The sequence below is a fragment of the Micropterus salmoides genome, unplaced genomic scaffold (genome assembly GCF_014851395.1).
Source record: "Micropterus salmoides isolate LMB-PRFRI ecotype aquatic unplaced genomic scaffold, ASM1485139v1 Ms_hic_scaffold_20, whole genome shotgun sequence".
NCBI lineage: Eukaryota > Metazoa > Chordata > Actinopteri > Centrarchiformes > Centrarchidae > Micropterus > Micropterus salmoides.
The window spans coordinates 17900589-17927833 of record NW_024041151.1 but is presented as its reverse complement, the minus strand read 5'-3'; the positions used below and the strand labels follow the sequence as shown (position 1 = coordinate 17927833).

General features: G+C 39.4%; 1 protein-coding gene across 1 annotated transcript; it reads right to left on the bottom strand.

The window, feature by feature from the left end:
- Positions 1-831: 831 nt before the first annotated feature.
- Positions 832-27109, bottom strand: gnaz (guanine nucleotide binding protein (G protein), alpha z polypeptide). The gene is made up of 3 exons (XM_038734333.1): positions 26841-27109; positions 11786-13124; positions 832-2903 (listed from the first exon to the last, which is right to left on the bottom strand). Exons 2-3 carry the CDS (start codon positions 12506-12508, stop codon positions 2559-2561), a joined length of 1068 nt encoding a protein of 355 aa, XP_038590261.1. The 5' UTR covers positions 12509-13124; positions 26841-27109; the 3' UTR covers positions 832-2558.
- Between the last annotated feature and the right edge of the window lie 136 nt (positions 27110-27245).

Below are 27245 nucleotides of genomic sequence, written 5' to 3'. Positions count from 1 at the left end.
AATAAGTAAGATAAAATGAATGTTAGAGAAATTAAAAAGCAGTGCTTTAATGTTGTATGTGTGGTCCGTAGTCTGACGCACTGAAAGCCTTATAAATAATGTTTAAACATGAAAAATACCCTCACCACATGAGCGTAACTTAGAGCCATTAATGATGAAACTTATAACAGGATGATGTTTTTACCAAGCAGGCCATCCTGTTACAGTTTTCATCAAAGCTACTCTATAGTTTCTTGTCTAAATGTCTTTCAGAAAACACATTCCATGTTAGTGTTCTATATTTCTCAAGTTTTAATGCGGTGGTTGAGGTTTGTCAAAACCTCACTGTATAAATATAGCATTAATTAATATTTAATTTGTATGATAAGTGTGACGTTTAACTCTTTAAAGATTTAAAATTGCAGTTTATTTGGGGCTCTGATAGACCCTCTCAGCAGACATGTTGTCTCAGCTGTGTTTTATACACTAATTAGAGTGGGATCTGTACAACACTGTACACTGTCACACTATCACACATAGGCCAAGTTCATTCAGGAGTAATTTAATTGCATACTTTATGTCTGAATTGTTCCTGCCCCAGTGGCTACATTGTATGGCAAGGACAAACACTTTTTATGCCATGATTTTGGACACTGAGGATGGAAGCAAGGATTTCTGACAGTACGTTCATTTCCATGTTCCAAAGCATTTGATGCAGCATAATATGAAAGAATAAGATCATTGGCATGGAGGGCCAGTCCATCATCTATGAACATTCCCAATCCCAAACACATTTAAAGCACTTTTGACACAACCACCACCCAAAAACACATTTACTACACCATGAAAATTTGCATAAGTTGTTTTATTCATAGTTAATGTCCTTTTTATACTTCTTTTTTAATGGTTTTGTCTTTTGTTGAAGTGGACATCCTGTAAAGTTACGCCTGAAGCCCTTAGCTGAGTTGCTTGCACGTCACCCTCTTAACAGAAAAGAAAGGGTAAGAGGAGGAGTGGAGTGGGGTTTTCCTCCTTCTCTTTCTCTCGCTCTCTCTTTATCTCTCTGACAGTAACCCAACTCAACCTTTATTTTCATTTCTTTGAACAAAGAGTGTACCTTACAGTATATTTACACATCATACTGACTGGCTGTTTAACAATTTCCACTTAGATAATGCAAGGAGGATTGAACTTTCATGGTTTAGCTTCTTCATTCTTCGTCATGTTGTCCTTCGATCCATTTTCTCCTCTCATGCTAACTTTGTAGTGAAATTTTCCTTGTCATCGTAGTAATCATCCACACCACTATCATCATCATCATTGTAATCTTTTTCACCATCATCATCAACATCACCATAATATCAAATTACCGTTATTATATTGATATAACTCTTTTCAATAGATTCCTCTCTGACAACTGTACAATCGTACACAGTGTTTGACTTTTATATATATTTTTGGGAATATATTATTTAAACCTAAGGAAAAAGGAACTTAATTCCAAATAAAATATATTAGTATCCCAAAGTAACAAAATCATGCATGTTTTAATGTTTTTGTCCATAAAAACAAAACAAAACAATAAAATGTACGTAATGGATGGGATCTGGTTTTATTTACAAATTGATCTTGGCACTGTTTTTGTTGTCTCTTGCTGGAAACTGGAATGATCATAAAGAATACTTTTGACTCTACCGAGCATAACACTCTCCTGGTATTATAAGTCAGTGACCTGCTATAAAAGGCAGGTTTGCGAGACATATTCTTTTTTTTTTTTAAGCACAAAAAAGATAACAGAAAGAGGGCGAAAGAACATTTAGAACAACATTAGAGTCAACCATGGGGCAAAACAGAAATAGTGTGTAGAAAACATATTTCACTTCAGCTTTACACTGTGGCAGTTTCCTCTTTTAGGCAGAAACCCTGCGACATCATGTCTACTGACAAACCCCCCCACCCCTTCAGTAATACAGGACTTCCACACGTCTCATCAGGTGCTCTCACTAGTATTGTTAGGGTGAAATCCAAAAGAGGACATTGATTTAGTCAAAATTCTTCTTGTAAAGCAGCATTAATTGACTCAGGCAAAGTAAAATAAAGGAGACAAAAGTAACTGCAAACCACCAGTACAGACCTACTACCTCGGGTTTGGCAGGCAGGTAGGGGTAGCTGTCTAAAATTTCCAGTGTTGCCTTGTCAAACAAGTGCTTGACTGTTGATCCAAAGATCTCGTGTGTGTGTGAGAGCAAACGTAAGGATGTGTGTCAGTGTGTGTGTTTGTGTGTTTGGTTGTCTCTGCATACTCAGCATATTCAGTGCAAACACATTGGGTAAAAATCCCATCTTGACCATGGCCCATCAGCTCTGTTGTTTCAAGTGAAACACTACAGTATTGTCCATCCCTGACCATCTTACTTCCTCATTTCCTTTGTAGTTCTCTCTTGCACCTTTTTAAATAGATAAACCGTCAGGCAGACTGATATGCCTTTTGTTTATCCAGCCTGATGGCGGGCCAACTGCTGCCAAGCAGCCCGCTTTACCCCCACCCCCAAACAGCCCCACCCACCCAGCGCCAGGTCCTAGCAAAGCCCAATGTACTTGAGATTGTTCTGGATGATCACGTCCGTGACAGCGTCGAACACAAACTGGATGTTGCTGGTGTCAGTGGCACAGGTGAAGTGCGAATAGATCTCCTTGGTCTCCTTGTTGCGGTTGAGGTCCTCAAACTGCCGTTGCACATAGACGGCTGCCTCCTCGTAGGTGTTCTGACCTTTGTAGTCAGGGAAGCACACTGTCAGAGGAATGCGTTTGATCTTCTCCGCCAACAGGTCCTTCTTGTTGAGAAAGAGGATGAGCGACGTGTTGGTGAACCAGTTGTTGTTACAGATGGAGTCAAATAGGCGCAAGCTCTCGGCCATACGGCTCTGTGTGGATGTGGAAAGAGAAAGGAAATAAGAAAGAGATCAGACCATAAGGAAATGATTTCACAGCTTAGAAAAATTCAGTATTTGAAGCAACAACCCAAATCATCCCAATTAATCACACAATCAGACCTCATTCACACAAGCATGAATCATGTGATTTGGGAAAACCCTAAAGAGAAAATTAGACCATGGAAGGTCACGGCAAGATTTGAGGATGAAAATAAAGAGAAGACAAGAGGCAATCTAAAGTCAACCAACACAAGCCACAGATATCCACTTGACTAGCCAAAGGTAAGGCTTCTCTGTTATGTCAACAGAGACTTGAGTCTCAGACAGCTGAAGACCTGAGTTTGAACTCTCACATTCTCCTCTGAAACAGCTGATTACTTCTTTTACCACCACTCTCCAAGTCCAAAACTGTAAAAAGATATATGTCAGTCTTAATTTTACTCATTGCAGGAGCATTTAACTCTTATGAAGAATAATTCTAATTGTTTTCTCTATATGAACATTTGAATTGATTATGTGGAGGCAGGGTCAAAGAGTGTGCAGATAGATAAGACTGCTCAAACCTTCTATTCCAAGTCTGAGCCACTGAGACATTTCCAGTGCACCATAACTGGTCTGGCTTCATTCTTCTTTTGCCTTGAGCTACATTAGTACGTCTTAATAAAGGGTTTCCAAATATTGGTGCATTATCATTTATAGCCAGTAGGCCCACATTATGTGTTGACTTCTTTTTTCTTTAAAATAAAGTAAAAATCTAAGATTTATTTCCAACTCAGTAATGGAAATCACTGATGTCTGATCATGTCCTGCAGATAAATGAGATAGTCATAAGATCCAAAACCAAGAACAATGTGACTGGTATCAACATTAAACTGGACCTTTCCCAGGTGACAATGATTAAAATTGTTTTCTTTCGTTCATTTGATTCCACTAGATGCAGGAAAGGATATTTGAAATTCAACCTTTCTGTTCAACATTTTTGAATTTCCACATTTAACTTGCAGAAGGGTAAAATGTGCTGGGTTTTGGTGCTAAAGAAAAATGCTATGTGCTTCTGTGTATATACATGTTTCTTTCTTCTCATGTGACATTGAATGTATAAGAGAAAAGAATGAAAAAGAAAGTTGATCTGTTCATGGCAGCTGCTGGCATGTGGCGACTGGCCAGTAGCTTGTGACTGGGAGGTTGTCAGAAGGAAGACTGCTGTTTAAAAGGTTACAGAAACAACAGGATGCTCTGAGCAAATCACAAGATCTGCACAGCATGAAAAAAGAAAAAAGATATTGAAGGGAATAGCGGAAACCCTGATTATTCAGTGGTGTAAGTGCACTATTTTCAGATAATGATGAAATGAGTTATGAGAAACCAAAGTTGCATTTAACCCTTATATGCAGCCCCACATTATTTTTTACAATGACTAATGTAAAGTAGGTTAAAACAACTATACTACCATGTTGAATTTGGTTTTTATGTCCACAAAAGCAGCTAACTTAAAAATACTGTCTTAAACAATCGTGTAATTTGTTATTTGGGTATGTTGGTCCCTTTTAAGAGAAAAACTGTTTGTCAAATTCAACAGAGTAGCCCATAATAAAAACATCCCTGAAGGGAAACTATATTGAAAATATATTGAGGTCTGTTGAACCACTACTGCAAACTAGCCACTGGATATTGTAGAAAAAAATCCACAATAGTTTTTGCTTTGCTAATAAATTATCAAATTTAAACAACTAAAATGACACACCACTGGGAGAATAAAAAAAAAAAAGGGCATTTGTTCAATACAAATTGCATAAGACTGTGCCTGCAAACTGCTCCTTCTTCATCCATCTGTCTTCCTCTCTGCTCCCGTTCTGTCACATGTTGTTACCTTTTCAGATTGAAAGCTCTTCTTTCCTAGTGTCCCCGGGGACTAAGACTGGCCCCTAAACATTGTACACTACACAAAGTCATGTCAGACTGTTTGACCTCACCCCTCTTCTTTCCAGCATGACAAAACAAAAGCCCAGATTCTGAGAGAGTATGGCAGGAGACAGACAGCTGAGCCAAAGGAGTCTCTAGTCTCTTCACCTGGCCACTACAGTGCTCATACAGTAAGAGTTTCGTAATGGGGAGCGGGAGCATCCTGGAGCACTAAAGCATGCAGAACCTCCTTCTTTATACCTACCCACACAGACTTTTTCCACCCTCGCTGCCTTCTCAAAGAAGTCCAGAGGCGCAGGGCTTATTTAAGCATTAGTATTAATGAGGAAGTTCATCCCAGTGTCATTGCTTTGTTTCCCCATAAATACAAATCACTCAAGTGTGCAGCCACCCTTTCTTAATTCATTAAGGTTCATTTTAAATGTGACTGCCTTACAAGAAGGAGTGCTTTGCACTTAACAACAGAGATGATTTTCTTTGTCACCACGTTTTTTCTGCTGTACCTGGAAATTACATTATTCAGGCTGCTCCCTTTCTGTTTTCCCTCTCTGTTTAATTACTAATGTCTCCGTTACTGTGGGCAGCAACACTGCTGGGTTTAGATTAGAACAAACAAATACACAATCAAACAAACATAAGCACATTACAGTTGTACGTAATATTTTTCTTGTGCTAGATTCTCAGCAAAATTACGTTTTTGATTATCAGCTAATCACATTTAAATACAAATTTCTGTATATGTTGTAGATAATGTCCAGCTAAAGATAAACCTGTTCACGCTCAGAATAAAACATAGTTTTTTTCTGTATCTTTATTTATTTGAAATGGGTATGATGTGAATAAAACAATATCAGTTTCTGCATCTACTAACAGCCAAACCTAAAATGATGAAAAATATACTAATAGCACTAAAGTTAAAGTAAGAGAAATTGAATCTGGGAATCCTTCAATACAGTTTAGTTGACCGATAGCTAGATATTAAAGGGGATACATTGAAACCTGTGTGAGCATAGCTTAGTAGGATACACCATTATGTCATATGAAGCAAATGAATTGCATGATAGTAATGTCTTTGATAATTCATTAGGCATAATATGCTGCGTGAGGGGAGAATATTCCTATATACATTTTGAGACACCGTTCTGACACCCGTCTCTGTGTTTCTGAAGGGAAGATTGGTGTGATAAAGCCACTGAAACTGTCATTTTACATTCAGATCACTTCATATGTCGCCTTTGCTGTGGCTTAAAAGGAAAAGTGCACATGAGAAACTTTGACATAAAAACATCAAACACCAGTAATTAATTTCCAGTCTTCTTTCATCCGACGGGCAATTAATTCCCGTGTGATAGATTAATCAAATAGTAACTGAAACAATAGAAATAGAGCTAACGCTGCAGTCAGTGTCTACCTTGGTGTTTGGCTAACACAAGCTTAGCACATGTTAAGCTCAGGCTTTTCATTTTCACCTCACATACACAGAATTCACTGCAGTTGCTCAGCCTCAGCCATTGCATATAAACCTGCGTTATGCATTCATACTACCGCACCCACAAACACTCGCACAGGCACACAATACGTGCATGCACATATACACCTCATATCTATTCTCTTCAGAGCTGCAGTTTGTTCCCCCTCCCCTCCTCTCCCCTCCTTTCCACTTCTCATCCTCCCTTCCCTAGTCACAGCTCACTGTCAACAGCGCAGGATTAGGAGCATTTGACTGGCTTGTTGCTAGGCAACAGTAACCATGGCAACCGATTCATTATGAAGACAGGGATGGGACAAGGAAAATGCATCAGGGAATGGGTTGATGGGTAAATGTTGTACTGTAATTATTCTAGTGTATTTTCTGTCTTGTGTAAACTGGTGCATTGAAACTGAACCATGTGGATCTGATCGATGAAGTTTGTTTTCTGCTCGTGTGACATTGTATAAAGCTTTGAAGGTTAAGCTCACTAAGATGATCAGTGAACATAACAAGCCATCATCATAAAAATGACACCTTGTCCTCTAATGAGGACCTTCAAAGCAACAGAAACAGTTTTGAATATGTGTGCAGATCTTAATCAGTGATCATCATACATACGCATGCATATAAAAACGAATGAATGTCTCAAAATTCAAAATGACTGTTGCATGACCGACTGAATCAACAAAGCACAGAGCTTTGCCACCTTTGGCTGTGCTTTTCAACTTCCATAACCAGTCCTGTTGTTTTCCATTAGATAAGACATAATTCATGGAGCCTCAATTCAAACATGCTAATCAACAAAGCATTATGCTACTATCGTTCACAGATTTTCCGTGCTTGCAACTTAGACTGGGTCTAGACTCACTTGCACAAAAATTGATGAGTCACCTCTGGTCCAGAAAGTAGATGATTGTTTCATCTGATTTATTGCTTGATTTTTCCCCCGACAAAATCATTATCAGTATCACATACCTTTATTTCACATCAGTTAACTAACTGTTAAAAGAATACATTACATACATGTTACTAAGGTAATGAAGGTCATAGATATCTTTGCTGGCAAGTTCATGTTATGCTCACATTGGGGATTGGAAAGTCTCTTAATCAGATGTCAGTGTTTCATGTTGTTGAATATGATTATGAAACAACTACAACAGCTAGAACATTTAAAACTAATTAAAATGATAGCTGCCTTTAAATAAATATAGGAATTGAAATTAACATTATAACATTTTATTTGTTTTTATTGTAAAAGAGACATTAATTATGCTGTACAACATCTTTACTGCAAGTGTATTCAACATTTGAGATGTTTCTTCATGGGAGGTTTAAACCAATGCATGTGACTAAGGTCATGCCTCCACAGTGCCTTCTAATATTGTCCCAGCTGTTTTATGGGGTCAAACTGAGGTTAGGTTATTTTATTATTAAGGGTCTGACAAGGATGTGTTTTTGTTAAAAATCTGTTGAGCCTGCGCAGCCATCTTTTTGTACAAGGTGACTAAATAGATGACTAAACCATTTTCTTACATACATGAAACGTGTACACATTTCCCCTGAGATCAGTCTGATTAATATACTGATAGAAGCTATTTTTCTCTTGTTGATTGTCAGTATCTGTTTTCTGGTAGATATATATAGAAATATGTTCGCTTGTTACCTCATCTGTGCTTTGAGCTTGCTAGCTGACATGTTTTTCACTATTAACATAGCTATTAGTGTGTTGGAAATGCATGTTTTCTGCCAAACATACAGATGGTTCAAGCATTTTGACATGTTCTGTAGGGTACTGTAATTGTAATTTGTAAAAATTCCTCTATATATTTGCAGTATCTCATTTTGTCTGTGTATTTCCTAATCTGTTGTGTTTCTGTTTTATTTTCTATACTTCAGTAGCTTGCCAGTAGGCATATGATTCTTTCTTAGCATCTGAATCCGGGTCAGTTTAATGACCCAATCCTTTACCTTCACATTGTATTAACCATGGAGTACGTAACCTAAATCATAAAGGACACTTAATCCAACTTAACAGAACTGCTGTTACACTCCCCGTCAGCTGGTATATCATGTAGAATGTGTAACCACAGACACATTCAGAACACAGATACAAACACACTCCTCTTTCTCACATTGCGAATGTATTGAGCATGCAGAGGCTAGACTATGCGTTAGGTAACAGTGTTGGGGTCAGCTGACAGTGGTTATGGAAGGGGTCAGCTCCAAGACATAGGAATTAACGATGGAGCCTTCTGTCAATGTTGAAGGAACCACAGCGACATACCTGCACTCAATCCAGTAACATTTAGATCAGGTGTACAGTCATGTGACATTTTGAATTGCTGCTATGTTACGCTGTTTGCCTGATTGTCGTGTAGATTTATGTGTGTGGCCCGATGTCCTGCATGGCCACCAATATGTGATAAGTATTCAGGTACTCTTTCATAAATCTGCATGGGGCTTTTGTATAAATGTTCTGCCTACATTATGCCACAAATGGCTGCAACGTTTCATCCATGAGATAAGTGTTTCCATGGCACTGACATGAGTATGTGTTCTCACTGAATGGTTCATATTTACAAATCTATTCAGCAGTGGTGTGATTGCGTCCGACTAAATACATGCCCCATGCATAGTGTGATTCAGTTTGAAATATGTGTGAGTAGATCATCTGTGTAGGTCATACTTTAACTACATCCTACATCAAGATTATGCACATTTCTGCCATATGTATTGTCTTTTCATCTAATAAATAAATATTATATGTAAATATGAGTATTTTTGTAGTAAAATATGAACAAGAAAATGGTGACATTAAGCTACTTAATGTCTCTTGTGCATGTCTACAGCAATAATCTTTACTCATTACCATTGACAGCAACATTGCCCAACAACATATTGCTCTTAGAGTTGCTCTGTGTATCATCAGCTTAAGAGCATGGTTAGATGATAGACAGGCAACCTGCTCAGGGTGGACCCCACCTCTCACCGAGTGTGAGCTGGGAAAAGGCCCTAACCCCTCATCTTGAATAAGATAAGTGGGTTAGGAAATGCATAGACAACTTTATAGAAGGAATTTTTATTAACCCTCACACAAGAGAGTATTGCTGCCTGTGGATAGCATCAATCTTGTTATGAAGAATAACTATGTGTGTATATTCATCACGGACACTCCAGCAGTGGCATCAACATACAAACAATGATGGCGTATCTAAAATACTTCAAAGAGCATCTAAATCTAAAATGTACAATATGTACCATTTGGACTTCATTCAATTGATATCTGGTGATTCTCTGTGCTAATGCAGTTAATGGCAACACAAAGACAGTCTATTTATGAAAGGATTTCACTTGAATCAGATAAGGCAGCATGTCGCAGTCTGGCCACTGAAGTTTACCATTGACCAACTGAAGAAACCCTGTCGGTGTGTTCAAAGAGATCTTTAGCTTAGCCTCATGTGTTAGAACACATAAAACTGTGAAGGCAGTCAATAATTCAACCACAAACCAACTATGAAAATGTCAGTAGACTCTACAGCAAGATGGCTGCTCTTATTTCAGGATGTCTTTCTTTCTGGTACTTTTGATCCACTGCTTTCTTCTTCATCTCCTATGATAGAATAATAAAAGTTGTTTTTTCTAGCACCTGTGAACTCCCATTGCTACACAGTGTCTTCACAATCTGCTAATTCTCACAGGTACAGTCTCACACTTTATTCTGTGAACTCAATTAACACCACAGTGCATTTTTCTCCTCAGACTTTATTTTTAACCTATAAAACTAATTGATTTCATGTTCCGACATTGCATATTGTACATCCTATTTTATCCTGGTAACCCATGAATTATCGGGCCAGTTCAATGACAGTGTTTCCTCTGTATTTAAGTTATGTCTTGTGGAGACTAAATAAAGACATCAAGGTAAACCTGTGAAATAGCAGACCTTTCATAGTTGGTATAGACTAAAAAAAGTAAATAGTATCTATTGTTGACCTTCCATTATCAAAGGCAGTTAAACAAGCAATAACTACCCAGCTATTTCAAAACACTCAGATAAGAAGATGGATATGCTATGGAGCAAACTTTTCAAATTCCACAACCAAGAAGAGGAGATAACAAACACCGGCCACTCTCTTTATTCACGCAGATTGAAAATAGCTTTGCTACCACATTAAGGCAGAGTGAATGCATTTCAGCCATTTCTACAAAATCAGGCCTCTCACGCCCCTGGCCAAAGAACTCTGGATGAGTACCATAACATTTGGATGAGGCTTTCCAACTTGTTTATTAAACAAAACTGAATGAACTGTAGAGGAATTACTGCATGTAGTAACATTATAATAATAAAATGATTACAAGAGTCCATAGAGTCCTAGATGCCCTGTAGGGATATTAGAAATCTGTGATCCCCTGATTTGGGTAGACATTTTATTTTTACATGGACTAAAAGTTTTACATAGTTGCATCATATACCTGTAGACCTGTTCAACTCAAGGTCCACTAAAAAGTCCATTTAGTAGAATGAACGTGTTTGTGTAGGTCTGACTGTTTTCCTACTTTAAATGATTTGCTGTTGAGAGGTTTGGAGGTTTAAGGATATTTGAGTGAGCTAAAGATTGCACATTTGTTTCCATTAAAGTAAAAAAAAAAAAAGCGACAAAGGCAGACTTGATGCACTGATCTATTAAAATGTAATGCTGGCAAAACAATTATATTTTTTATCTCAAATTGTTGAGAAATTAAATTCAATGTTCAAACTGTTTCGTTTGTTGGAAATATTATTGTCCTCATTGCAAGTAATCATCAAAAAACATAGTTTCCAAAAGTGATTTTGGACTTACCCCTATTTCATTTCAAATAGACCCTATCTAAAAACAATATGTTGTATCAATATGTGTATGACGGAAACAAATAAAAGAATGTAATTCTTTGTAATGTAATTCACTTTATATCTGTGTAACCACAGCATGGTTGTATTGAGGACGGGGATGTACAGAGAGGAAGTAACACATCAGGCTTGTGTTCCGTTTGCTTCTCAGAACTGTCAAACCATAATATACAAATATTACTTGTTTGGTAGTAGTGATATAACATTTTGCCTTTATTTACGATATGAAAAACAACTTATCTGGTAAATAAAAACGTGAAATTAATATGTCTTAATTTACTTAGAATCTGGATAGAAATATTATTCATTCATCAAAAATCATTGCCGTAACTCAAAGATATCAGTCAAGAAATAAAGATTTCTTCTTTTGTAAAAATGTAGAAATTGTAGAATTTTTGTACAAACTTAATAATAATAATATATAATAATATAATACATAAAAAATTGTTTGTGCTTATTTTATTCTAACCACTGCATTAGCGTGAGTGGCTGCTGTATGCAAGCATGTATTTGTAAATTCATGTCTGCATAGGCATAGGCCTACATTTTCTATGAGTGTAAATGTGGGCCCTTTTAAACACATTTTCTTACCGTCTGGTTGTCCTCGTAGAGTTTGAGGTCATAGCCACTTAGCTCGACACAGAAAATGATTGCAGTCACGCCCTCAAAGCAGTGGATCCACTTCTTTCTCTCCGAACGCTGTCCACCCACATCTACCATCTTGAAGGTGAGCTCCTTGAAGGTGAACTTGTTCTCCACGATGCCGGTTGTCATGTCCCGTGATCGTAGGATGTCCTCTACAGTAGGGATGTACTCAGCTGCAGAAATGCGGTCCAGGTCATTCAGGTAGTAGGCAGTGTTGTCCTCTAAGTGGTATTCATTGGATCGTTGAAAGCACTCCTGGACCCCTGAGTCAGCCCACAGACGTTTCATGACCCCCAGTAACTCTGGAGTGATCTCCCCCTTGCTCTCCGCCGGCCCTGTGAGGGCAAAGAGCTGCACAGCATCATAAGCGCGATCGGGATTGTGAAAGTCGATCTTGAGGGTGGTGAGGGCTCGGATGATGCGGGTGAGTGAGTCAATGGCATTGTACAGGATCAGGGGCTTGTACTCCTTGCAAGCCTCCAGGTTGAAGCCTCCACTGTGGATGATCTTCATCTGTTTGACAATGGTACTCTTGCCCGAGTTGCTGGTACCCAGCAACAATAGCTTGATCTCACGCCGCTGCCGCTGACTTTCTGAGCGCAAGTGGCGGTCGATTCGCCGCGAGCGCCGCGCCGCTTCCTTCTCCTCCGAGCTCTGACGGCATCCCATGGTCCTCCACCACGTGGTGAGCACAAAGGAACTCGTGCTGCTGCTTGATGGGAAAGCAAATTACAACGAAGTGGTAACCAAAAAGTAGCTGGTGGAAGAGTTGGAGAGGGTTTTCACTAAAGGTAGGTGCTTGCTGGGGAAGAGGTAGACAGAACTTCCCAACAGACCAATTTAACACTAGACAGAAGAGCCACCACACAGGAGTGACTCAGGAGTATTTCATTCTTTTTGTTCAGGGGCAGTCTGTGAGTCCTGTGTGGGCAGAACCCAGACTTGTGGGATGCCCACACAGCGCCTAGCACTGAGGTTGGACTGCCTGCTGAAGTCAAGGGAGCTGGGGTTCATAGCAGGAGCTCCCCCTGAGGAAAAGCTCTGGAGGAGGGCTGCGGAACGTTCAGCGTATGTCAGTAGAGAAAGTGTTTGGGCTTGATACGTGCGAATAGCAAAACCGCCTCACTCTCCTCCCACATGGCTCTTGTTCTGCGTTGCCCTTGTTTGGCTTCTGCAACCCTCCACCTCAGTTCGATATTGGTCTGTTCTGCTTGATCTTCCCGATAAAATATTTTCTGCTTCTCCTGTGGCGTGATATTTCCCCGACAACTGAAGGCCTCAGAGTCTGCCAACACATAGACACAGAGAAGAGACATAAATGACACGTTTAAGACAAAGAAGAGCACTTTCACCATCATTGACATATATGGATGTGATAGTAATAGTTTGTTTTGGAAAATATGCAAATTTGCTTTCTCTTGAAGCGAGAGATGAGAAGATTGAAACCAGTGTCATGCATTAGGTGTGGAGCTGGCCTACCTTAGCTTGTAAGCTAGGTATGGGAGAATGAAACAGCTAGCAGAGCTTGTTTAAAAACATGTCGACCATCAATCACTAATTAACATGTATCTTGTTTGTTTAATCCTTACACAAACAAAAATGAGACATGTATGGTTTTATGGGTTATAGATCGCCTGATATGATATCATTGTGTCTGTCCAGAGAACTATACCAAAACCTGTGCTTCAGTTCTGCACAGAACTGTTTGGTGGGTGGTTTAAACTGTTGCACTTGTACAGATTAAACAAACAAGATACAATGTGTCACATAATGAGGTTTAGAGGTGCTCATAAGTATAGTTTTTTACTTTGGAGAGAAAAAAGTTTCACACTTAACACACTGACATGACAATGACATCAGTCCACTTTCTCTTCAAACTTGTAGAACTTCCCAAACTGCTTAGCTATTATTTTAATAAACAAATGAGGAAGAAAATAAAGAATGAAGAATAACAACAATAATTGGACTATTTAATAAAAAATTGCAATTTTAATACTCTACCAGTATTCATCAAATGGAAATTGACTGATGTCACATGGATACTAACCTGTGTACTTCCCATACAACCATTGCCATGCTACCTTTATTCTGTGTACACTGCCTCTTCAGGTTTCTGCTCCACACCCCAGTCACCCACCCCAAGTCTCCCCGTCTGCAGTCCTGTGTTACCATGGACTCTGAGCTAAAGTAGATCTCAGCTGACCACGCCTACCCATTTAACACGACCACACACACACACACACACATAAATTCATTATATACACAATCAAGGTCAAACATAAGCATAGAAACAGCAGAGTAAAACAAACTCCACTATTTGAAAAGAGACCTATGAAGGATTAATGCGATAAATTAGTTTCCTTGTAACCAATAGCACCCTCCACTATTCACACTACAACAAGGCAGATCTGATTGTCCTCTTTTTTGCCTGCAGTACTCTTAGAGCTGCTTAGCAAAACGACATCGTGTTAAAATGCTTATTCACACTCACAGTGGAAAATAACAGGCTAAAACCAAATAACAGGTGCCTCTCATGCCTTCATACCACTGTAAAGCCCCTTGCCCAGACATCTGTTTTGTTATCCTTAAGATTCTACACTGTGATCAGAAAAAAGAATATAACTATTTCAAGGAATATTTGGTTTTTTTCTATTCCTGCTTTTAATATATTAGTTATTCAGGAGGCAGCACTTTTTAAGAAAATGCTGAAGTTTTGGGACATGAATTCAAATAAAATGCTGTTATAGATAGATTTCAAGCAAAAACAAATTTGGAGCAGTGAATGCCTGCAGGATTCTGTGATAAATAGATGCACATTGAAACATGCTGCATGCTATTGGTTGAGCAACACATGCAAAATCATACTGTGGCCTAGTTTTCTTGGCAAAACTATACTCTGCAAACCTGTCACATAATGAGAGGGAGGAGAGAGAGAGAGAGTGTTTCTCAGAGCTCAGTCAGTGAGGTCCACTCTTCAAATGACTGAGAGGACAAACAGAGCAGAACAAAGCCATAACAAAGCATCACAACACAAACAGAGTGGAGAGCATTGTTTCCTGGCTCCAGGCACCTGACTACCATCTGAAAAAGGCATAGCCAGCCAAACCAGTTAATGCACATGACTGATTCTGAGAGCCTATGAAACACATTAAAGCTGCGTGTGAAGTCTTTTCAATTTGCTATTTCAGAAATATGCAGCACTTGCATTTCCTCACTTTTTGAAGTTATTCCACTTTGGATAATTGCTGCGGAAGTAGTGTGCCAACAGTGCAAAATCAGTGTATATTATTATCACATTAAATTTGTATTAATAACATTCTCCATGCTATCACACTGCATAGAAGAAAACATGGTGTGTTGCTTACCTACACCCTAATAACAAGAACATAACACAGCGGGATTAAAAGCCTGGAACTGAAAAATTTCAACAACAACAAAAAAAAAATAATTATGAAAGTGCCTACAGGATGAAAACATGCTTACTCTTTGTAACAAATTACATAGTCTAATTTAAAGTTGATATAGCTCTAAATGCAAGCAACAACAAACAACTAACTATGTAAGTCCAATAAAATACCATCTCTACGGCAAGAAACCACATGATGCCTGCAGTGTCATTATCTTTACTCTATAAAGATACATTTCCAGGCTTACCTCCTCTGGTAACTCATGTCTATCCTCATATATGTCAAACCATCATCCAAAAAAAAGAGTCTTAGGAGGACACCTGTGCTATCACACAGTTGGCTCTGGTATGAAGAAGAGGCTTATCGCTTTAATAGTTAGCGAGTAGAGGTAGAGACATGGGGGCCACATAGAGAGGCCAGCATCTCAATGTGTCATGAGGGCTGAAGTAATGTGATAGCCAAGATGAGACAGAGTTCGGTCACTCTCCTGTCTCTCCTTCACAGCTCGTGCTGCACACAGCCCAGCAGATTTCCCTTCATCGCTCTCCCAGGTGCTTAACTCCTATTATTAATTTGCCATGCTACAAATAATTACAATCACGCCCTTTATTAGAGGTGAGTGCATGTAGTCACAGCGTGTTTTCTGTTGTATAACGGTCTACTATCCTGCTGTGGTTGTTGAGTCCACAGAAATGCTATTAAAATTAGGGTCAATCACATTAGACTGAGTGGTGATTTTAATCCATCAGAGGCTCGATGTTATTGCTCAGACACACCATTTATTTAAAGAAAAATGCATTATGCAGTATGTACAGATGCTATGCTAGTTTAGACAGTATGAATACACTCACAATGACCACTTGGGTGGTATACCCATCTGTTTGCAGGCTCAGTGAGTCTGGTAAATGGTGACACTGAACTTGATGTTCCAGATCCGTACAGCCATTGTTAAGTATCTACATGCAATTGTATCTCAAAGCAGATATTTTAAAGAGCTACACAAGCGTGTTAAATCCATTGTGTTGGTGTGAAATGAATCTCACCATGCTACTGAAGGTACGTGATTTAAATTGAATTAAACCACATATGAATGCAGGTGATGCTCTAGAGCGGTGAGATAATATGAGACTGACGTAGGGGTAGGAGAGTCACGCTTGTGCTCACGTGTGTCAGAGATTGGGAAGGTCAAATGCAGAAAACGTATTATTTTCATGAATGAATAGCAGAAGTACGCCATGTTAAAAGAAAGGTGAAAGGCACAGGTGTGCTTTTAGTGATCTTGGTAATGTTTTATGAATGAGGCACGCAGGTGTGTGTTGGCGCTGTGGTCAGCAGGCTTGCATTTCAAGAGAGATTGGATGAGGTGTCCCGGTAAGAATAAATGTGCTGTGGACAGGCAGCAGGAAGAATGATGCACTACACAACCTCTGTCAGTCATAAACAATTGCTGTCTTCAGGTTTCCCATTTATAAACCAGTTAACCAGTTCCCACTTACGTTAAAAGTAACTAATGCAAGAAAATAGCCCATTTATCTCAGCTAAGCAGGCCAAGGCCCTTTGAATGGCAACCTGGGGACTGGCACCTGTGATGGGAAAGTGAATGAAAAATAATGCTGCTGTTACATTCAGTATTTTCATTAGGATTATACAGAAAGGCACATGTATGACCAATTTAACAATGACTGTTGGTGCAAAGGAAATGTGCCTCGTTGAGGACTGTGCAGTAATTCATATCCATTATGCCCCATGGGTTACTAGACTTACTGAACTTTGCATGCCACCATCATTAATGCATTTTCACAACAGGCCTTGTATAGTAAACGTGTTGTTATATAAATACTAATAAAAAGCGCAATGTTACCTTAGTCTCAATGATGGATTTTGAAATTACATAAAGGAGCATCCCAGCAGTTAGAGTCCCTCCAGTAAACTAACATACAGTGCAGGCACATAGAAAATAAAACAGCTCACATGCCTTACAATCAGCTGCACAGTGCTCATCCTTTATCATCCAAAGGCAGCTGTTTTTGTATTGTTTTAGTGCTTCCAACTTGCCTTCCCCTTGCTGCCTGACAAGAAGAGGTTAGTGAAAGGCTGTCTGGTCAGTGTCCATATACAGTGTCAGAGTCTTACTGGAATCTGGCAGAGTGATTTTTACAATAACATCCTAAACCCCGGGAGTGAAACAGTAGCTAATCCCCAGATCTGTACTAAGTCCTGCTATTGTGTCAAGATTAAGCAGTTAGAGTGAAACTGTGATCAAACCTTCGGGCCGTGTCGGATATTTATGGACTCTGTGGCAGCTGTCAAGTCCAACTATATGCGTTTTTTCAGTTTTTTGTTTTCAAAATTGTATAAAAGCTCAAACTCTTTAGATAAAATACTGTGCTGTGATAGTCTAATAGGTCTTGTATAAATTGCCGATAATTTAAAAAATAAACAGCCTTGTGAGATTCCTGGAACAGAAAAATTGCCCGACCGAGCAGAGAAGGCCTCTAAGCGACACAAGAGACTCTGCTGAGGAGACGTTATTTATTTATGTGATGCCACAGAGGCGGTGTATAAGTACTGCATTAGTGAGAAAATCTGTGGTGATCAAAAGGCAATAGGCATGCAACTACTGTTGTCTTCAACAGCTTAGTCACCACAAGGTTACAAATAAGACTGGGGGGGAGTTTTACAGAAGTCAAAAAACGAACAGTTGAGAGTTGGATTGAGTTGAAAGGAAAAAAATGAATACATTGAAAGAAAATTGATTTAAAACAGAAAATCTGGTAAATGGATGCTAGTGCCGACTAATCCTCTTTCAGATAGACGTGATTGTTGGCATTTTCCACGTAGGGCAGTGATTTGAAATACACCAGGGAAGAGAACCATCATGACTATTGATTTTTAATGTGATGAAATGAAATAAAATTATAAAAATGCACTGAAGCAAATAAGGCTATTGACCCTATAGGTGCAGGTCAGGGTGACATTCACCGGCTTGTATAGATTGTTTGAAGCTGTATTGATGTTACTGAGCTACAGCGGAGCACTAGCTCTGCATGCCTACTGAGGGTTTGGGGGAATTTAGCATTCCTTTAAAAGGGATGAGAAATTTAAACTCTGGCAGTGACAGTGTTGACAGATGAAACACACACTATCAGAATATCATCTGCAAGTGCAAAAACAGTAAACAAAAGAACAACACGTGCCACCTTCAAAAAGAAATCACTAAATAATTAGTGAGAGGCTAAAATATTGAATATTGATATTTATTGCACTATTTGGTTAGTCATTGACAAAGTGGTCATAGTCTGCAAGGCTGTAATCGCTGGAGGTTTTTAAATATTTAATCAGGAGCAGACATGTTCCTGCAGCTCTTGCCTTTTCAATAAAGCACTGTAACTGTAAATATTCCCATGACTTCCAATTTCCAATTTGCGTTGTGTGAAAGAAAGTGTTCTTTATTGCTCTGTGACTGATGACTGAATGAACAAGGGGATCCCATATTAGATTCACCTGCAAACAAACAATTTCACAGCGTGCTTGAAGTGAAACAAATAAGCTAAACAAATCAAATTCAGACAAAATTAAGAGCCCAAACTACCGTAACGACATTAATCTAAGAGAACAATAAGCTATCTATCATAAAATGGACACACAGCCTTAGATGAATCAAGCCTTTTATTAGAAAGAAGCCTTGGATTTTACATTAATTCTAAAGAAAAAAATCTATTCATGATTGGAGACATGGGGTTTCAATCATTGCAGTGCTATGGTAAATACCGTGGACCACAACGTCTTTGTTGTTGATGGGCTACACATGACACAAATCAAGTATTTAAAGCACAAACACACTTTAAGCTAGTCTGGCTTGAGATGCTTAGACAATATTTATACGAGGTAGATACCAAGTTGAAAGCAATGTTTATGTTGTAATATGTACAGTTTTTAGAGTTTGTATGTGGACATTGTGTAGACATTTGTGTTAAATGCAACCTTAGTAAATTTGTGGGGGGGTTGCATATTTAAAGGTGTTTCTGATGTTCTATCGTGCTGCATGTATATTAGCCGACAGTATATTAGCAACACAGCAAGTACAGCCTTAAACAACTTTAACAACTCTTGGTAAAAACATTTACTCCTAATTTACTCTAAGATTAAGGTGTAGTCGTTCAATCTGAAACAAAAAAAATATTGAAATAGGCTTTGTAAAAAAGATTAAAAACCGCACCACTGACAAATTAGTTGATAAAATGGAGCTGGCTACTTTAACGATTACAATCGTAATCTGTCAAAATCCTTTTGCCACCCCAAATGGGGAACCATCAATAGATAAAAAGGGATGTTGTCCTTTGACACCTTCCAAATACGCCTGATAATCTTTGCTGTTAGCTGTTAGCTAGATGCTAACTGAACACAAATGGGTAATGGCAGTTTGAACTGATTAGTAATAGTCGCAAACGGGGTCTATGTTGTGTTCCATTTCCAAAGGGCAAAGACAGAAACTGAGATTGACTTGAATTGACAGTGAAGTGAAGCAGTCCATGCAAGTTAGAAATCCAGCTCCCACAGACCATGTGTCCAGAGAGATTTCTGACTTACTAAAGTCAGAAAGAAGCTGTAAATGAAATAAAAAAGGTGGGTGACCTGCAGGGCGCTACACTGAATGCTTTTTGTGTGCAATTCACAGACTGTAACTGTAACACTGTGGAATCTGGGGCAAAAAGCAAAGTCAATTTCATGCTTTTAGCAGCAGTATGGGAGATCAATGTCACCCCAATGTCAGTCTCTAACACAGATTCTGTAGATAACACTGTATCATGTGATGCTTTTGAAAAGTATACTGTATGTCTTGTTAGAAATAAGTAAAATGCATGCTTTTCTGTGCATATCTCAGCCGAATACGATAAATAAAGTCTTCCAACCAAGAAGGCCTGCGTCTGTGTGATGAGTCAGAGCTTTGTGGTCGCCCCATCCTACGTCAGAATCATATGAGATATAGGTCGCAGGCAGAGTTATCTTCAGCACTATTCAACAGTTTGCACCACTTTATGCAAGATTTACCGTTTGATTCTGAAAGAGCTACATCCACACTAGCCTTCATGTTCATACAGTAATCCAGTCAATAGAGTAGAGAATAATGTAATGTAGAGAATAGAGGGGACTAGGCTATAGAACGAAAAATGGACAAGCAGTGGACCTTGTCAATCAGGCAGAACAAGGATTGATAGTTAACCATTTATGTAGTCAAAATACATTTAAATATGCTGCCAGACAGTCTCAAGTCTCAAGCCCATCAGCAACCGTTTATCTAGGATTTCTCCACTAGAAGACTCCTGGGAGGAAGTGTCTGAAAGCCTCTCATGTCAGATAACACCTTCACTTTTTAATCATATGTCAGGTGACATTATGTCTTATGGATTACCCAGGATTCTGACGATATGAATTCATATTGTCATTATGGTCAGAGACGGTCAGAGGGTTTAATGTACCTGGAGTAGAGCTGTTAGGTCAAAATCCCTCAACATCAGTTCTGTGTACCTAAATGAAAAATACTTAAGCCTATATTAATCAATATGTTTGATATGGATGAAATTACTCTGTGTAATGTAAAAGTGGTTGCAATTTGGTTCTGTGTCCTGGATATTTACTATATGGTTGAATCTTATCCACTCTAATCCGCTCATTCAGTATCTGGCAAAGTGAAGTTGCTGGAGACTAAAATGGAGCTAAAAAGAAGAGTAGATATTGTATTTGCATTCACCAGGAGGCCAGAAAGTCGACTCAAAATGCATGAAAGCATGACATATTTGCTTTTTCTGGCGATGTGAATCTACCTATTCATTATTAATGTACTAAATCTTCGAGGTAATTTATTTATCATTATTATTAACAAGGTTATACAACAAAATGAAAGTTTAAAGTCCCTTCATTCTACACACATAGAATATATGTATGTGTATGGGATTGATTGTTCTTATGTAGTTTGTATGATGCTTTGGCAATATTGTTGTTACACATTCATGCCAATAAAGCTAATTTGAATTGCATTGAATTGAATTGAATTGAATATAACAGATACTTAAATATATATTAGACTAGAGTAACATACAGCGGATGAAGATGGATGGATGGATGGAGTAACATATAAAATAAATAAAATATATAATAATGGCTATATACATACACGAATACATCCAAGAAATTATTCTGCGGTGCAATTTTTGTCTGGGGGAACAGCAGTAACAAGATAGTAATGATGATATGTTTTTTATCTTCACATAAAAAGTTTGTGAAATAGAGTCCACCCTCTTTGATTGTGTTTGAGCACCAAGCACCATCTATGTAAACCCAGAGTTTGCCTCCTCTCGTCCTGCCGGAGTCTTGTGCTCTGTCTCAAAAATAAAAATGTAGCAGAGTTTGAAGGAGGTACTGGCTGCTGCATCTACATACAAAGCCCTTGCCATAGCTTACGCCGGCACAGTTAAAAATACACCAACAAAGTTAAATTTGGGAGTTGAAGCTCCAACATAATCTAGTACACTGAATTGTCTATAATTGGCCTTATCAAAAATTATTATTGTAATATGATATTCAGACCTAGTTATACCAAACTCTTAATTTAGATCTCACAATTATTTGTTCAACGTTCTGTGTGATCACTTCCTGACACGTTGTCCCGCATGCAGAGAAAGATGCCAGTATACTGTACACATATGAGGACACTACTCATTCATTATGGAAAACAATGAAGGACAGTGTTCTCCGTTCTACTCCCCGAAAACAGAGGGCTGTTTAGAGGGTGGAGACGGGGTATGGGTGAGGTCTCTGTATGCTAGATGCTTTTCCCTGATAATGCTCTGTTTAACGTTCCTGATCTAAATGGCTGTGTTCCCCCCTTTTTTGAATCCAGCGAGTCACAAGGCCAGCCAGCAGTGACAATGGCACGTTTGTGCACAGGCTGAGCTATGGGCGGGCTGTCTGATGTGAAGGCATAAGATGGCACAAGGTGGACGCTAGAGTCTCGTGTGCATGTGTATGCACTGGTGTACACACAAATGTGAGTACCCGTGTGAGCCTTTGGATATGTGTCTGTTATGGGCTATATATGCTGCTGGTTCATGCATACATTTTTCTACTTTTACAGAGAGAACTGCTCTCACTATAGTGTATATAATGATGATCAAAAGAATTCAGGTGAGTACTATAAGAATTCTAATCTACATTCAAACACTCCAACATAATGTTCATTTGGGTCATGACAGATAAGATAAAGGATCTCTGCAACGGAAGGAAATTGTCAGTAACTGATACTTTCAGGCTTTTACAACCCACAGACATTATCTGCCATTGCTGAATTGATAACTGGCGCAAAAAAATGAAATATATCTCATACTGCAGCCCATGCAACAATATAACAGCCATTAACCCACCTAATCAGCACTATAAAATAAATGCTGTGGAAACAATTATCAGTGAAATAGATGCTAACAAGAATAATAATTAGAATATCCTACATGTTGCGGTGGGGTTGCTGGCCCTTTGCAAGATGTACACTAGGTGATGAAATCAACTTCCAAAAAAAGAATGGGGAGGGGGGGGGGGGGGGGGGGGGTATGGGAAAATGTCACCTGCTCAAACAGAGAAACGCAATTATACTGCATGTTAGAAATTGGAAATCAGACCACAGCGCAAATGGTAATATATTCTATTATTTGCAAACCTGCACGCCCTCATGAAAACAAGTTAATTGTTGTGCTCTAAACTTATTTCTAGCTGTATTCCTGAAAGCCTGTGCTAACATCGCAGAATGCAATACTTGCACTGCATGTAGGGATTCACACGCACTCCTTTCATTTCTTTCAGCACAGACCAACATCCCTCACCAGTGGGTAGTAGGCTACACACTCCCTCATCATCCCCCCTCCCTCTAGTCCACCTCCTTGTTGTCATATGACCGCTGTTATGTGTGTGCAATGGAACACAAAGTTACTCTGTTAGTCCCCTCTGCTCTGCCCTCTCAGATTTGAGTGCTGGAAGTGAGGCCCTCTCACTCGCTGGCCTCAGGAAAACAGACAGGCCCCTGTATGTGACTTCCAGCAAAGATTAGAAAGGAGGGCAAAGAGAAAGAGATGGATGAATTGAGCTGATGTTATTTTATGTAACACCGAATGATAACTTAATCCTTACTCATTCACTGAGCCCCGCCTTAAGATTTTGCTTGATTCAACTGACAACTTTCATCTTTGATGCTTTACTGTTAAGTAATTTATTGGTGTATTCTCTACATCAGTGTCTGTCTAAAAGAAAACAGTGTCTTGCAGCCGTTTGTGTGGAGATGACACTTTGACAATTAAAAGAATTAAGAATTAAAGCAACCCCAAACAAACACAAACGCTGAGCCAGCTGAATCAGAGTAATGCCTTGCAAAGTGAGTGTCAAAGCAACTGAGAAACCTGAACTTATAGACACATATTTCATCTATGGTTTTATAGAACATTTCACACTGCATGTTGTTAAAGCTCAATTTTCATGTTAATTCACACAACTACTTTAGCAAATGTCTAAGACTTATGTGGTAATTCTGGCACTCCCTCTCCGGGAAATAAATGACATCTTAGATTAATCATAATATTAAGTAGGCTGCCAAGGGAACTATATTTGCCCCCCTTGGTACTCAAGTGTAATAGAGCTGAGTTTAATTGTCCAAGTCAGCGGTGTGCTCACCTACAAGGTTAAACATGGCTAAAAGTGCCCCGGACGGGGACATTTGCCTCATCCCCTCCACCTCAACAGCCGCTGTCACTTTAAAACCAAGTCTGTCCCTCCTGTCCCTTGCCATTATGTCACCCAGTGGAGTGGATGTAGCAAGCAACAAAAGAGGTGGAAGGAGGTCAACTCAGCATAGGTTCTGTCACACTATTGCTCTCATTTTTATATGCATAAAGGTCACTTGAGTGGCAGGGTACTCCATACTGCCACTTAAACAAACAGAGAACAAAAACATTTGGTGTTGATCTGTTGGAAGAAGCGATACGCTTAGTTTATGTGATGTGTATTCCACTGATTTGTTTGTATCCATGTTGCAGTTTGTGTATTTGGCGTAATACAAAACACAAGGTCCTTGACACAAAATCAAAGCAATTCCATTTCTTCCAATATTATGTATATTGTCTGTATAAGGGTGTGATGACATTTTTTACTGTATGTGTGTGTGTGTGTGTGTGTGTGTGTGTGTGTGTGAAGAACTTGGTGAAGGCCCATTATTTAAGCATGTGATTAACCTTTATATTTCACACTGGACCTCGTCACCCATCATTTTAAAGCCAAGGTCAGCAGTGACTTCTGACATTTGTTGACATGTTGTAGAGGAAAACCAAACATTTTACAGCTTTAATGAAAAGTTGAATCTGATATTAGTGCAACTTTCAGGGTTGATTCAAGCCCTTGCCACAGTGAATGTGACCTTGGTTTGTCTCGTAATGGTCACGAACCAGTTACTGAGATTGTTATGACAAGAGAATAAGATCACACCTGGACAGAATCATCAAAGACACTCTGACACACTGAATTGTGAGTGCAAAACATAAACAGCGAGACACTGTCTTGTCTGCAAAATGTTGTTTACATGCAAAACATTTATTGTTGTGCACCCAGTTCTGATTCTGGCTTTGATATTATAGTCAACAGTTTTTTTAATCTCCCAGTAATTGACGTGGCAGTAACATGACATAACATGGCTTCTCTTGAGATGGCATCATGAAGAAATAAATATCTGCAGAGTTTAGTTACCGCCTTAGATCACAACACGTTTTAACAATTTGAGGATTGCACTAACAATACATCAGTTTACAGTGCCTTTAGTCATCTCCTACTTGAAAAACACATGGAGCTGAAAGAAAACATGATATAGATGAATCTTAGCTAACGGTGAGTCACACAAAAAGTATGCTGTGAAAAGTACTTATTTGAATTGCAAAATGTAAAACATTTTCTCAAGTAAGAACAGCAAATTCAACTGGCAGCTACCAATAAAGGCTTATCCCAATCTGTCACCATTACACCGTGACAGCGATCAATACCCTTATCCCATTTCTTTTTCGCAAAACCCAGTTACAGAGGGTTCAGCAAAAGTATTAGGAAGTAGGAAGTCTTATATTCCTGATCCACTTTGGTGTATTACAATAATACACTATGTGTTCTTTACAAATGTATTAATGTTGTTGCATTTAAATTTATTTATTTTCTAGAGCCACGCATGATGCACACTTTAGAAACAGATTTTTCATCAATAGTACTCAAGACATAAAGGCAGGGTGGAATTTCTCCACCATCTTTGCCTTGTTTCACAGATGTCTGAGGGCTTCAATATGAACTGCTGCCGGTGGAATTATCACAGACACATCCAGCATTCTTTCGGTGTCACATGCTCAGAAAAGTGCTGTCTTTCTACCACAGTGAAATTATCACGGCCTTTCCTCCCTTTCTCACATCCAATCTGCTCCAAATCTTCCCTTTCCTTCTTTTGCTCTCTTGCTCTCTACTGCATCAACCTCCGCCCCTCTGCCCCATCTGCCTCATCTGCCTCCCTACTGTTAAACCCCCCCAGCCCCTCGACCCCTCCCTGCAATGGTTCTCTCTCTCTCTCTCTCTCTCTCTCAGGCATGTAACACAAACACACATACAGTACACACAAATGCACATGCTTTCCTGATGCTACAGAACCCATCCCAACCCCCATTGGAAAAAAATATAGTAACGCTCTGTTAGAAAAATGAAAATGTTGAAACAGTAAATGTCACAAATTATCCTTTTTTTTCCTGCTGAGAAACGGACTTGCTCTGCTCTCTTTCTCTTCCCCCCTCTCACCATTAAGATTTACATTCATAAACAAACACAAACACATATTGAACGAACTAAATCCCAACTCGAGATTATTAATGAATGCTGATGTAAATGTCCCCTGTAGAACAGCAGACAGCGAGCTCCTCCAACGTTCCTGGGTTGCTGTCAGGCCACAATTTGCCTGCTTATTCCAGTGCCTCTTGAGACAAGCTCCACGGGATTTGAACACCTCCCACTGCAAATTCACATTTAACGTCTCATAAAGCCAGTTATAAGTGCTGTACACCTGATCGTGTGTGATGGTGCTCCTACTCTCTCATTTCCCCTATTTCCATTTCACAGCTTAGGGCCTGGAAAGAGTGCCTAGACATACAAGCAAACGCACACGCACTCACACATCTTTGATGCATCCTTCACTTGTCCTACATACAGTAATTACATGAACTAAGCACTGCATTCAGATAAAAGCGTTCCTTAAGAATCGAGGATGCTCTGGGGAGATGATGAGTCAAATTGCAAGCATAATAGCAGCGTCCGTTGGCACAGAGCTAGCAGGGTGGAGGAGGGGACTGGACAGGCTGCCTGCCTTGGTGCCATCTCTGAACATCACCTTCCCCATTTTATCAGGGAAACACACTCGCCCTCCACAGAATGGCTGTAATGAAATAGCATCTTGCTCCTCCTCTGTGTCCAAAACAGGCTAGCCTTGCAGTGATAACAAAAAAAGCTGCGTGTGTGTGTTTGAGAGTGGTCAGGCTTACCGTGCTCACAAGCCAGCATCCATTTACAAAGGATACTGCAGACAAGCCCTTGCAGGGAGAGAAAGTGCAATCCACCTTTAGTCCTGCTGCTCCATCTTCATATCTTTCTCTTAAACACAGGGTCACACGCACACACACTCGAATCACTCTCTCTCTTTCTCAGCACCCCGCTTGCTCTGTCTTATTAAACGTCTGTGTTCTATATCCTCTCTTGTTTGCTCCAAGGCAGTTGAGACACTGCAGCGATGGGGGTGGAGGGCGTGTATATATGTGTGCGTGTGTTCGAGTGTGTCAGAGACAGAGAGGCAGAGAGGGAGTGCAGGACAGAAATGGAGGGAGGAGTCAGCAGGGATAGAAAGAGAAGGGGGAAATGGTCAGGATTAAATCATGAGAGTAACAGAGACA

Excerpts from the sequence above, each read along its gene's own strand:
- gnaz (XM_038734333.1), bottom strand. The coding sequence starts at position 12,508 with ATGGGATGCCGTCAGAGCTCGGAGGAGAAGGAAGCGGCGCGGCGCTCG. Across the intron at positions 2,904-11,785 it reads TCTACGAGGACAACCAGACG|AGCCGTATGGCCGAGAGCTT; the intron begins GTAAGAAAATGT and ends ACATCCACACAG.